The 13,801-nt window shown below is 53.2% G+C and overlaps 1 protein-coding gene across 1 annotated transcript; it reads right to left on the bottom strand.

Annotated features, from left to right (window-relative positions):
* Positions 1–205: 205 nt before the first annotated feature.
* Positions 206–13,196, bottom strand: LOC132320374 (electroneutral sodium bicarbonate exchanger 1-like). Its single transcript, XM_059832665.1, has 22 exons — positions 13,109–13,196; positions 12,302–12,405; positions 11,693–11,865; positions 11,317–11,477; positions 11,024–11,212; positions 10,767–10,855; positions 10,477–10,634; positions 10,020–10,107; positions 9,368–9,514; positions 9,097–9,188; positions 8,415–8,589; positions 8,145–8,278; positions 7,282–7,527; positions 7,074–7,179; positions 6,559–6,720; positions 5,760–5,873; positions 5,251–5,412; positions 4,409–4,660; positions 3,701–3,769; positions 2,980–3,153; positions 2,743–2,880; positions 206–232 (listed from the first exon to the last, which is right to left on the bottom strand). Exons 2-22 carry the CDS (start codon positions 12,374–12,376, stop codon positions 206–208), a joined length of 2,931 nt encoding a protein of 976 aa, XP_059688648.1. The 5' UTR covers positions 12,377–12,405; positions 13,109–13,196.
* Positions 13,197–13,801: the final 605 nt, after the last annotated feature.

Here is a 13,801-nt window from a genome sequence, read left to right as displayed (position 1 = left end):
ATCCCCAGGTCCAACCTGGAGGCCGAGCCCTTAATTCTCCCAGAGGGACATCACCTTCCCTTGGCTTCCAGCTCCGGCCTGGGGCTCTTCCCCAGCCTCTCCCTCCACTTACTCCAAACCCCACCCTCAGCACAGCCCCACACACACTCCCCTCCTCCTTCCTCTGACCTCTCTCTTCCTTAATCCTTTCCTCACCTCCAGCACACTATACAGAGGGAGCCAGACGCACCACCTCCTCCACTGACTTCCCTGGCCAGGCGGGGACACGGTTGGAAAAATACTTTGGAATACCCGGAGCTGCTCAGCTCTTGCGGCCTAAGGCTTCAACTCCTTCAGCTGCTTCCGCCTCCCTTTTCTCGGGAACCGCTCCCGCGGCGCTGCAGGACAGCAGCTGTCCCCTCCGACAGTCACCATGCCACGCTGGCAAAAGTCAACCTACAGCTTGCAAAACCCCATCCCGTAAAAGCCGTCTGATTTTGGCCCTGCTTGGGGATGTACCCCTTTCTTCCTTACAGAGCAATTCTGTAGTTTCTTTTCCCCACCCGTTTGCAAGGAGCAACAACTTGCCCTTGGCATTTGGGGTTGGCTTCATGCACGAACAGGCTCCCGCAGAGGATGGGACAAGCCGATGGCAGGAGGGCTCGTGCACCCGTCCCAGCTGGGCACGAGGCACCAGTTGCAGACGCCGAGAGCCTGGAGCACGTGCTGAGCCCACAGCAAGATGCAGGGCTGCAAGGGGACCTTTTCTTCTGGCTTGTCCTCTCCTCCCAGGCTCCACGGCCAGCCGACTCGACCGCATGTGCCTGAGGTGACACCACAGCCCAACGACCCCCCGCCCCAAAACCTCAAGAGAGCACGAGAGCCATCTCTGCTTCCCAGCTTCTTCCTGCATAGCGGCAGGGGAAGGGAGAAGGAAAAGGCATCTTGCCGCTTTCCTCCCGGCTCATCCCACCCTGGGAGAGAAGAGACTTTGCAAGGACAGGGGAGAAGAAAAAACTACAGAGTGCCAGGGAGGTAAAAGGAAGGAAAACAGCACTGAATGATAAAGCGGCAGCAGTCCCTCTACCACTACAAACCCACACCACCACACGCACGTACACACGGGAACTTCACGACACCGAACTCCCATTGACTGGCACGTACACCTCAGTTTGCTGGTCTAGAGATACTGAATGCCTGAAGCACACCAAGGAGAACTGAAAACATCGACATGGCTTTAATGGGAATCCTCCAACTGGAAAACAGCGGTATCTCCCCGTCTCTGCGTTGGCACGTCCCTGAGTCACGTTCTCACTCCTCCCCTTCAAAGCCGAGGCTCCTAAATAGCAAAACTGGGGGGAAAAAAGACAAAAAGAGGGAGAGCACCATCAGTGGAAGACCTGCCGGCTGCTGCTGGTTCAACCCTGTTCGTGGGACCACCCTGGCAGTGACGAGCTGGTTTGCATGCCACGGTCCTCGCTGCCTGTTCCCAGGGACGGGCCGTTTGCTCGGTACTGCCTGCCGAAGCACGGGAAAACTGTAGGCATGCGCCGTCGCTTGCAGAGGAGCACGGTCACGTTCACATGCAATCCTTTACCTCTTTCCTCCCCGGATTCAGACTGTTTCTGTGTTCATAGTGAGAGCCTTCCACACGCTCGTTTTCAACACTTCCTCCGAGATATTAATCTCGCAAGGATCAGTCCTGCAATAAATATTTTACAGAGCAATCCGTGACTATGGGAACTGATGCCACCAAGTGCGTTAGCATCAGCAAGAGGAACAGCGGCGCCCCGAGAATCCAAGCTCAGCATAAGCACGGCAGGTTTTGCTGGATGAGGAGTTTTGCGAGGCAAGCCTGAGAGCTGCAGAGCTACAGCTCCGTGCAAAGGCTCTTGCGGGCGTTTAGCCCTGGAGTGGGCTCCTAAGCCACTGCTGGTACAGATCATGCCTGCAACCCCTCGTTTTTACGTATGAGGATCTCCAGCTACCCTAAAGTCACTGAGGATGCGACTTTTTGGGGTCAGATGGGAGTTGTGCAGCCACTCCGCTTGGAGGCAGAGCCCTGCGATCCCCTCCTGCAGCCCTGCCCGTAGATGTGATTTTCCCACCAAGCTGACTGCTGCTTTCTATGGGACGCTCAAGAAAGATGCAAGTGGAAAAAATTGTGCCAAACACCTTCCAACTAATCTTGCCGGGGGTCCTGGCACTTGGTGGGGCTTTACCTGTCCCTGCTTTGCTTTGGTGTATCCAAGTTGCTGGTCTTGCCCAGTTTCAGCAGAACTGAACCGGCAGCAGCAGCAGCTTCCATCATTTTCGGGGACTCCTGACGGAAAAAAGGGACAAATCAAGTTCTCTGTCTTGGATCCAAGTGGAAATAAACTGAACACCCAGCAAAAACATTGCATGCTGCCCTCTCCTTCTGACTCGTGGCACCTTTAGCTATTAGCGCAGCAGGGTAAAGACCTTTCACTCTGAATTTTTTTGGGGGGGGGTTAAAAACACTGTTACGAGCCAATCTTTCCATCATCATCATCATCATCTGTTATTATAAATGACTCATTTAAAAAATTATACCTCTATTCAAGTGTTAAGCTCACTGCTCATTCAGGGAAAAAAAAGGTTAAGATGTGGGATCCAGGCTATTAGGATCTGTTTCTTTTGAGTTCTGATCTTGCCCCAACATGTAAAGACAAGCTGTGCTAGAAACAGGCAATCTCACAGCCCGAGGGAGATGTCCAGCCGCGAGCGCCCAGCAAGCGTTACCTCTTCTTCGTTGGCTTCGTTTTTGGCACCGTCCAACTTCTTCTTCTTGCTCTCTGGCATAAGGTCATCCAGGAAGCTGAGCTCTCGCTTTGAGAAGCAGAAATCCATGGCTTTCCGGACAAATACAAGAGCCAAAACCTGCACGAAATAGAGGGAAGATGCGGTGAGGCCAGAGGTGGTGCTACATCTCACTCCAACGCGGCAAACATCCCTGTGCCGAGCGGCACCGCCTCTTACCATCATGGGAAAGACGATGGCGGCACGGGACACCTTGATGGCCCAGAGCAGGACGAGGCAGATCAGCTGGATCACGGTGAAGAAGTGCACCTTTCGCAAGGGGACGTGCCGCAGGTAGATGAAATCCGGCTGGTGTTTCGCCGGCATCCAAAACAGCTTCAAGCGATCGAAGAACTGCAAAGTCAAAGTGGAAAAGTTGCCACCTTGGGACTGCGGAAAGCTTCTGGCTCTCTTGAGACGTGGAGGGAGTTTTCAGGATCTCGCTCGCCATGAGAAACCGTGGATCCCACTATGCTCCTCCTGGGAGCAGCACCCATTTTCCCTTCGCTCCAGCTAGAAACCAGCTTGCCCGTGAGAGCTGCCCACCCACGTGCAATTATGCCACGTTATTCTATGATTAGCTTGTCTTGGCCCACTGAATCCCCCAGCAAGGATTTCCACCAGTGGTAGAAATTGCCTTCCCTGTGCACTCAACTCCCCCATTTTCACCTAACCAAACACTGGCCTGCCCTAACCTGTGTTTAAACAGGGAGCGCTCAACTTGCCCGGTCCTCCCAGCCCTATAGACCTCCTGTGCCTCCTCCAATCTTTTTCGTACACAAAATATTTTCATTGCTTGCTTTCCGAGAGGTTTTTTTCCCATGCCGCTGCTTTTTTCCTGCTTCTACGGAGATGAAATACCAGGCAGCGGACATGCTGCACGCTGTAAAAAAGTCCGTACCTGAATTTCTCCGAGCGACGACACGCCCATGTAGAGAAAGACGCCGTAAAGCACAGGCATTGGTATAAACTGAAAGAAAGAATGCAATCATTTATTTTTTTAAATTGCATTTTCAGTAGTACCACTCTCTTCTACAGGCACTGCCTCAAATTGCCTACAGCTTTCCAGTTTCCACAGGGTTAGAGACGTGTCGGATTTTAACCAGCAGAGCTTTTGTGCCTGCGAGTGAGCTAACGCTCTGCTTTAGGCTGAACGTTGGAGTTATCTTTCATCAGCAGAATCCTATCTTCCAGAAAGGTTGGAGGAAAACAGGCGACCATGCTACCATATGCCACGTTCTGTGACGGTAGAAAACCCTTTCTCCTTATTCTTGTAGCAACAAGCAAAAGCGACGTGCCTCCTTTTAGCCTAGCGAGGAGATTATCTTGTGGGAGGAACACGCAAGGAAGCCCATGGAGATGATTTCAGTGTGTTTAGCTGCTGGAACGGCTGTGCTGAGGCATTTGGGGGAGCAAATTGCCATCGATAACGTGCTGAACGGCTGGAAAGCGTAAGCGAGGAGGCTGCTTCCCACTGTGGGTCAAGCCCCAAGGTTTGGGATCACCTCCTCCTCCACTCCACAGCTGCTCGGGCCTGGAGAGAGGGGACTGGTTTTGGGTAACCTCCAAAAAGCTCGTGGCTGTTGGGTGTTTTGCATTTTCCTCTTACCTTTAACACAGAAGTGAAGAAGACAGAGCAGCCCATGAGCACAAAGATCATGGAGCCAGTGACTCTCTGCTCTCGTATCCCCAGAAACTTGGGTTGTTCTCCTGGAGCTGCGCACTCAGACTCGACTTTGAGGCTATTCACGTGGGTGATGGACAGGACGGTGGCAGCCACAAACCAGGGCAGCCCCATCACGGAGCACACCCCGAGCATCACGGCCACCATGAAAAGGTCCAGGTGGTACCCACATCCTTTCTGCGGGAAGCAAAACAAGGAGATGAGCGTCCCACAGCACAAGAGCAAGGACAACGTCGCAAGTCAGGCTCAAACCCCGCTAGAGCGCAAGTCAACTTCTTGAGAATTTAAAACACGCCTCGGAAACAAATAAGGAGGTATCTGCTCTTTGTGCAAGCCCCTTGCATGAAAAGGTGGCAGGAGTTCAGACAAAGTGGATTTGGTTGTGCGATAGCTACTTTTCAAAAGAAAAAAAAAGACCGGGTTTTTTCCTTTATAAAGAAATTTCCACCACTTGCAAGTAGGATGTGACTCTGAGTTATCCCTGGCAGCGCGTCAACACAATTCGATCCCCCATCCACTGCTGACATTTTAAAACAAAACCACGCTTCTCTATTGCTCCAAGATTAATTTGCTCCTCTGAAAGGCTGCTCATCTGAACTCCCTGTCGTTTGCTCCCTGTGTCATCATTAATGCAGGAGAGCATCCTGCCACGCAGCCTGACGTTTTCCCAAACCAATGCCTTCCCAAAGCATTTGGAATAGGAGCTTCTCCCCGTGCCTGCAGCCCGGAGTGGGTTGGGGATGGGCTCATCTCTTGCAGCCCCTTACCTTCAGCCTGTGCTCCTTCCTGTTCACAATAACAGCAGTGATCTGCTGGTCCATGAAGATCAAGATGGTGCAGAGCAGAGCTGGGATGAGCGCAGCCAACACCGTCCACCAAGGGTTGGGTCCTACGGGGTTGATGAACCACCCGCGGTCGTCTCTGGTAGGCTGCAGCAAAGCACACACATCAGCATCATCTCCCAGCCCAGCCACCTCACTGGCTTTGCTTTTCCCCTCCATTCCCATGTCAGAGCACCTCCCAGCCCTGGCTTCACGTCACCCTGGGGTTCAGCACTGCCGGTGCCCTCTTTGCAAGCACCTACAGATACTTCTCCTGGAGGTATCTAGTTTTGGGGCTGTCTTCTCCTTTCCCGAAGGAAACAATGCGCTTGGAGGCAGAAGAGGAGATGGTCGCACCACCAGCATCTCCTCCGGACTCAGCCCTGTCCTGCCCCGGCATCACCTTGTGGCATCCCCAAGGGCTGAAACCAGCTCCCTGCCAAAACACCCGTTACCTTGAACATATGGGGGACGTGGAGCTTCGGTGATGGGATCCCAATCATGAAGTCCATGAGCACCATGACGACGATGGTGAGGAAAACAGCAAAGTCGCTTACTGTGGACCGTACCTGGGGCAAGAAACCAGAGCTGAAGGGGGCGTCGCAAAGGGGGCCACAACATGACATGGAAAAGTGAGGGACGTCAACGCCATTAAGACCGGTTAACAAAACCCCTCCATGCTGAGGACATGCAGCCAAATCCCTTGGTTAGATACCGTTGCTGTGTTTGTGCCTGTGAGATCTGGTGCCAGGCAATACAAAATGTTTAATTAGGTGGAAAAGGGTTGTCTTAATTGAAACCTTAAAAAAAAAAATAAAATTACAAAAGAAGGAAGCAGATGTCTGCCACGACAGCCACGCTCACAGCTAAAACGGGAATAAGGCACTGAGGCATCATTTGCTCCTCAAAAGGAAGAAATAGTGTCGTTTGCTATGGCAGCTCCTCAGCTGAATCAGCCTTCCCCTTGAGCACATAATGCACAGAAGGTGAAAAAAAGTAACTGTGGAAGACCTGATTTCCCACTGCCTGAGCAAGAGATGGCTCCAGGACAGGTCGCCAGGCAGGTGGGAAATGCTACGATCCTTTTGCGCTCATGGAAATGAGTGAGGGACGTCCACGCTGATGGAGAGCTTGGCCTTCAAGGTCAACGTTTCCCAGCTCGACCGAGTGGTGGCAAATACTGCTTAGTGCTCCAGGAAAGCCATTTTGGGAAATGAGCGTGGAGACTGCTGCTGGCCACCGTCTTCTACCTACTCTGGTTGGGAAGTATCGGCTGGTCTTAAACTTCTTCAGTAAGCTCGACAGCACAAAGGTGGAGAAGAAGAGGATGCAGCACCAGAAGAGGACGTCAGGCGTGTAGGGGCCATTGGGTCCACAGGCAGGTCCTTGAAACTCTCCATGCAAATACCGACATTCCTGGAGAAACAGAGCATCAGGACACAAAGGCAGTGCACGTGCGGCAAGGAAACCTTGCATAACGAGGGGGTTATTTCTGCTGCCGGTCAGAAATATTGTCCTGCCACCGCGTTGAGGAGGCGGACAGTTATTACCCACGATGTTGGGCACAAGGTGGACTGGACAAGGTGGACTCTCCTTCCCAGGACCAAGCGGGTTAAAACCACCCATTAGATGTAAGCAATGACTTTTCAGAGCAGCACTAGCACAGCTGGAAGCCCATCACCACCTGAAGGGCTCCGACTTGTGCACCACGCGAATGCCCCTGGACCCCGTGGCCGCGGCACGAGGAAGCAGTGGCTCGGGGCACTTACGGTCACCGTGAGGTTTTCCCAGGCGATGCCAGACACGTTGATCTTGTTGCTCTCCCAGAAACGCAGGGTTTCATTGCTGGGATGCGTCGGTGCCTCACACTTACAGCTGGGAGGAGAGAAGCCAAGACACGGGTAAGGAAGAGGCGATGCAGGTGCAGCCCTGAGCTCCTGCCAAGGGGCAGGGGCGTTTTAGGAGGAAAAAACCCACTAGTCGATGGTGAGGAAGTCGAGCTGGCTGTGCATGTGCACAGGGTAGGTCTCCCGCAGGTGACTCAGCTTCTCTAGAGCCTCGTAGATGAAGATGAGGCAGATGAGGGAGGCGAAGGCTTCTTCGGTGAAGCGGGTGATGTAGCACACCAAAGAGCTGGCGTCGGTGGCCACCAGCACGATGCAGAAGAAGGCGGTCCACAGCCCGATGCATGCCCGCAGAGAGAGATAGGAGAGCGTGTACTCCCTGGGAAACCAAAATAAAACCAAGGGTGGAAAGGCCAGCAAGAGGCTCCAAGTTGGGGCTTAATGATAAATTTAAATTGCAATAAGGGTGGTTCATCTCACATCGAAGTCATCACAGCAGAAGGACTGTCATGGAAAATACCCATTTCACATGAAAAACTCCTACTTTTTCAATGAAATCATCCAAACTCACAACATTTCAGCAGTAGACTATTTGGCTACCTGAGCAAACTGTATTTCCACTTCCAGCAACAATCAGGCTAAGAAGTGCCTTGTTTTGTACTCAGAGGGAAGCAAATCTTCCCCCATTCCCAAACCAGAGTGATTTGTCTCCTCTTCCTTGTGCAGCCCATCTTGGGCATCCACATCCTTGTGGTTTCTCCTCCTCCAGCTGCTTCGCTTTAAGCCTAAAACCCCCAAATGACCCCATCCATCCTTCAGAGAGCCAGGGCTCTCGCACCATCACATACTAAAGCAGCAGCGTGCAGCATCTGTGACACACAAGACAACTTCAATCGAACAACTGCCGCTGAGAGAAATGAAAGACAAACATCTTTTCTCCATCCCCGCTGCCTTCTGAAGGCTCTCACAGCACCCGGCCGCAGCAACCAGCCTTACTTGCAGAATTTGTAGAGGATCTTCTCAAAGACGAGCACGGGTCCGGTGCTGCCGAGGATGGTGAGAGGTTGGCCAGCAAAGAGGGAAAACACCACGCCGGTCATGGAGGCGCCCAGCAGCGACTCCATGGCACTCTGTCCGGGGAAGAGAGGCAGCAGTGAGTACAGAAAGCATTAGGGGGAAAAAAAACCCAGAGCAAACTCACTGCAGCAAGGACTTTTGCATGAGTTTTATCCTCCCCCGTGCCACCCAACAGAGAGAGCTGCTCACTATGTGGCCATCGGTCGCCTCCCCCAGCAGTCCCCCAAAGGTGATGACAGGGGACATGCAGGCACAGTAGAGGAAGAGGAAGGACGCCAGACACTGCAGCCTCAGACCATCCCGAAAGTCGCTCCAGAACCACGGGGCTTTTCGCTTCACATCCAGGATCAAACCTCCAAAGAGCCTGGAAGAAGGACAAAATAGAGACAGTTCTCCTGCAAGACCACATGGACTTTTCTTGGCTGCAGAAGGGCAATCACAAGCATGGAGTAATTTTCAGTGCTGAAAAGAAGCCGTCTCCTTCTCCCTTTTTACACCCACTAGAAACTGAGGCACGCCAAAATGCCCTCCAACAACAAAAATAAAAAGAAGAAAAAAGAAAAAACAAGACCTAACCTGAGAGCCCATCCCCTCTTACTGCAACACTCCCTTGCTCTGAGAAGCAGCAGAGCTCTACCTGGAGGTATTTGCACATCTGCTTCCACCCCAAATCAAGAAAACCTGTGTGCACTGATGCTGTGGCTGAGCCCAGCTGCCCACATCTCCCACCTGCCCAGCCCAGGGACCCAGCTGGGCATGTGGAGCCCCTTCACTGAACCAAAAAACCCCCAAAACCTGCTCAAAGGCAAGGTGCATGCTCAGATTTGGGAGGCAAGCAGAAAAAAACACCCCAAACTATCAAAGCTTGCACCTTCCCGTCCGCTCCAGTTCAGGACCGCTGTGCTTCTCTGGCTCACTGTCAGAAGCACTGTCATCGAGAGCTCCTGGCATCTTCCTTTTTTCCTGTTCAAATGGAAATAAGAGAAAGACAGCTATTTGTAACCACTGGCTTGTTTTGCTTCTGGTCTGGCCATGTGACTGTGTCAAATAGGGACCTTGTGAATCTGGAGCCCTGAACAGCATCCCCAGCTGCCTGCCGTCCTGCCCGTCCCCCTCGCGCCTCCCTCCGCCGCAGCACCCACCTGCGAAGGGACGTTTTTCGGGGGCTCGATTCGGATCGATGGATCCCACTCTCCAGGCGGCAAGACCGTGACCTGATCCAGAAACTCATCGATGCCGGCCACGAGGTCAGCCCGGTTCTTGGCTTTATAGGCGACGTCATGGAAAACCTGCCCGTAGGAGACAACCTGCTCAGAGGACAACCCATCTCGCATGCCCTAAGCAGTGCAATAAGCACTTGGCTAAACGCAAGATAATTCCCCCCAAATTTCCTGCTGGCAATGGCAGGAAGTATTCCCCCAAAAGGAAAAATCTGTCCATCGTGTTCCTTGTAATCCTCTCCTCCACGAGGCCCCCCATCCCCCATGGCACACCGCAGCCTGTTGCTTAAAGAGGACAAGTTTTACTGGCCCTGGCAATGCCACCACTGGGGACAGCGTGCTGGGGACCCCGGGGAGAAGGACGAGGTGCAGGATGCACCCCGGGTGGGATTTCAGCCTCCAGGATGTGGGGGGATGCAAACGTGCGTGTTTGCTTTGGGGTGCGAACGAAGGGTGGGCTATTTGGAGAGCTGCCGGCAGCGGGGACAGCAAACGCTCTTCCTCACTACTACAGAGACAGGGAGAGGTGAAGAAAGCCAAAAATGACCCAGAGATATCCCTTCTCACGTCGCACCTCATCCGTCATGATAGTAGCCATGGACCTGCCGATCTCATGGTACTGATGGGCTTTTCCTTCTGGTCCAAGCAAAACAAACAGGAACCTGGGCAAGACAAACAAAAGGAGAGAGACGAACGTGTCATGGCTCAAAGAGCACCCAAGGAAATCCCTGGCAGCTCCCAGCCCAGAGCACGGCTCGAGAGGGGACACGGAGGCTCACCGACTCCGGTGATGAATTGGAAATTCATCAAAACCCATCGCAAATTTCATTTTGGGGCCAACTCTCATTCACGTTGGCCAATGGGTTTAAAAGCTACAGCAGGGAAGGGGGAAATGAAGGCAAGGAGACGTGGCTGGCAGAAACGTGCTGGCTCCCGCTGGCCTTGTTCCCTTGGGATGCCAAACTGGTGCATGCCATCTGATGTTTTGTTGGGGGGGTTTGAAATAAAAACTTTGTGCTTCTCGTTCAGACCTTGTTGGGATGGGAACTTCCGTCATGCCCGAGAGGAGGACAGCCGGGGTCAGGCGGACAAATGCCACGATGGGCTGGCGAAGGAAATCCAGCTCTCCTACGAGCACGTTGGACGCTTCAGCCCCGCTGGGAATTTTCTTCATGAAGTGCAGCTCCGCCTGGGCACAACAAGCCATTTTCAGGCAATTACCCCAAAAGCAAAGCCCACAGCACCCTGCAGCTCCCTCTGCAGCCAAGGTTGCAACAGCAAATTCGTCCCTGAAGGCCTAAGAAAGCTATGAGTGTCTCACCTTGCTTAAATCCGTTGTGCTGGTCTCATGGTTCACCCCATTTTTAGCTTCCACAGTGGTGGGAGAAGGATGAGGGGTAAGTGTTTGAGCTGGTAGAAAAAAGAAAGACACTCAGAAAGACAGACAAGGAGCAATTGGGATGCTTCTCCTTTGCTAGGACAAACCTAATGGGACCAAAGCCCTGCAGAAACCCTCATCTGCTGCCAAAGCCCTGCAGAAACCTTCACCGGGTGCCAAAGCCCTGCAGGAACCCTCACCTGGCTTGTCGAGGAGGTGCAGGTCCGACCGCTTCTTGCTCACATCAGTAAACGAGCGGACGATGGGGAGCAGGCTGTTTCTTTTCTTCTCGTTCTGATGGTGGTGCTTCTTCAAAAGAACTTCTCCAATTTTTGCCCGCGTGCGCTCGTCAAACTCCGTGAGCTGTTCTTGCTGGCCCACGATCAGATCTGGGCATGGCACAGGAAAATGAGGCAGGGTTTGATCTAGGAAGGAAGGGCACAGCGGCGAGCCAAGCTCGGCCGTTCCCGGAGGGACGCGGCACCCACAGTACCTGCGATCTCTTCGATGCTGTTGGCACTAATGTCCAGCAGCACCGTGCCATTGATGATGCAGCTCCTCAGCTCAAAGAGGCTGTGCAAGGACAGCGTGGCCACATAGGGCTTGCTCCAGCGCTCGCCGCCGTCTTCCACATCCTCCTCAAACTTCAGCCACCTGCGGACATCAGGTGTGGTCAGCCCCATTGCAAGGAAACAGCCCCAGCTCTCCAACCCCTTTAACAGAGCTACAGATAGCAAGGGGAGACGGCTCCTCCCATCGGCACCTGCAGCTGCAAAAGCTTCGCGTCCTGAGGAGTGGAAAACAGAGCCCGCGGGCTCTGCCGGCGCACAGGAACTCCTCTCCCACCGCAGCCAGCAGCAGGGATTTACCTTGCCGTTTCCTTCCACTCGGCATCTTCGCCCTCTTTCACGCAGATCTCATCCAGCTCGGTGAACAAGGCGTGAGGGACATGCTGCTCGTCCTCCTTGGTCCTGAGGATGAACTGCACCCGCTGGGACGGGGTGCCTGGGGGCAGAACACAGAGACCCGTCCCGTTACCACGCTCGAATATGGCCCATCACGCTCACGTGCAAAGCGGGCATCAGATCGGCACCAGTTCAGCCACAAATATTGGGCCGGCCCCTCTCCCCTGGCTCTGTTGGGGCTTGCACAGAGCCACGGAGAAGGAGAAGCATCTATTCCACCCCTGCACAAGGATGGGCAGCTTTCCTTCCCCACATTTCCATTTTTAAAGCAGGCATCCCGCTGAGGAAGATGAGCCTAAATCCATTATACATTTAACTACCTCAAAAAAAAAAGATGAAAGTTTTGAAAAAGAGGGTCTTGTTAAATAATGCCACTTTCCCTCGGAAGAACAGCAAGTCACTCAAACTAGCCACATGGACCTGCTTGCAGAAGACCCCAGTGCCCATGTAGCCCCAAGGAGTTTAGTGAACGTGGTGGCGGGACTTACAGTGGTAGCCCTGCTCCGTCGGGGCACAGTCCTCCTCCTGTTCCCGATGCTTCTGCTTGTGGGGTCGGTGATGCCGGTGGCATTGCCCCACCAGCGGCATCTGCACGCTGGCGTACAGGGTCCGGTGGCCTGCAAAAAAGCAGCATTTGCATCGCTCACGATATTGGGGAGATGGATGACACAGATGCCACGGTTAAATCAGTGCAGCCGTCCCAGGAGGAAACACCAATTTTGTTTTCACTGGATCCCTGAATGTCACAGACCTCTCCTTTTTTCCAAGCCTGTTTTACTCGAATTTTGCAACAACAGTGCACAACAAGTGATGGCTCCCCCAAAAGTGCCCTGAAAGCATCCAACCTCTTCTCAAATTCCAGCTTGGGCTGGCCAACACTCAGCCTTGCTCATTAAGCAGTGCCAGAAGGGAATTCTTTTTAAAATCTTTGTATGGCACAAGGCGACAAGAGAAGATCCAATCAGTCCCATGATAAGGAACTCCAGAAGAAAAGAAGAAAAGCACAGCCTCGCGCCTGCAGCTGTCCAATTATTCTCCAGACCTCTCCAAGCCAGGAGCAGCCTCTGCGAGTAAACAAGCCGTGAATTATCCAGCCCCATGGCTAAAGCTCACACCGTGACCTCCGCGGGGGCTTTTTCCCTCTGTTGAAAAGCCGTAATATTAAAACACGTGAAAATAACTGTGCTGCTTTATTAAGAAGCATGGCACGTTTTGCTGCACATGATGTCACACCGAGTGAGGGACGTTGTAGGGACTTTGTGCAACGGGAAAAGGCGCCGGGCTGGTGGCCCCTCTACCAGCATCTCAGCAGAGACTCACCTTCCAACTCCTCCTTCTCATAGTGAATCTTGGCACTGTTGCTCCTTCTCCCCTGGTCAATCAGTGCCTCCTCGTCACGCCTCTGTTTAGCAATGAGAAGAAGGTAAAAGTTGGGGCTGGGCGTCTAGAGCTCCCTTGCGTCCTGCCGGCAAGTCTCCTTCTCTCTTAGACACCGTTTTGCCTCCGTGCTGCGACCAGGGACGCTAAACCTGCCCCTGGCAGCCCTCCCCAGTGCAAAGCATCTCCCCCTGCCCATCCTTCTGCCCTCCAGGGAAATGCCAATGGGATTTCGGGGAGAGTTTTCCCCCTGTTTGGGGGATGCTCAGCCCTTCGGCTGTGCTACCTGTAACTCTTCCAGAAGTGTCATTTTGTAAGCCCCGTTCTGGTTCATCCTCACGTCGGTCACCGGTTTGGGGGGATAATTGAACCTCCAGATCAATCAGGGGGCCAGAGTCCCCCGGGACACCTGGACAGCTCTCACCGAGAGGAGCTCAGTGGCACCCAGTGTGCACCAACTCCAGAGACACAACAAGTGACCGTTTATGGCATCACAATCGGTGATGCGTATCCAGGCAGTTATTTAAAGCCACGCACCCCAGGACTCTTCCCGCTTGGAAAACTTAGTGGATGGGGAGAAACCAGCTCTGCTTTGGGCAAAAACTAGCCGGAATAGAGAAAAGGGGTGTAAATGCC

This window comes from Gavia stellata, chromosome 35, assembly GCF_030936135.1.
Source record: "Gavia stellata isolate bGavSte3 chromosome 35, bGavSte3.hap2, whole genome shotgun sequence".
Lineage (NCBI taxonomy): Eukaryota > Metazoa > Chordata > Aves > Gaviiformes > Gaviidae > Gavia > Gavia stellata.
The sequence above is the reverse complement of the archived record's forward strand: the minus strand, read 5'-3'. Positions and strand labels throughout refer to the sequence as shown.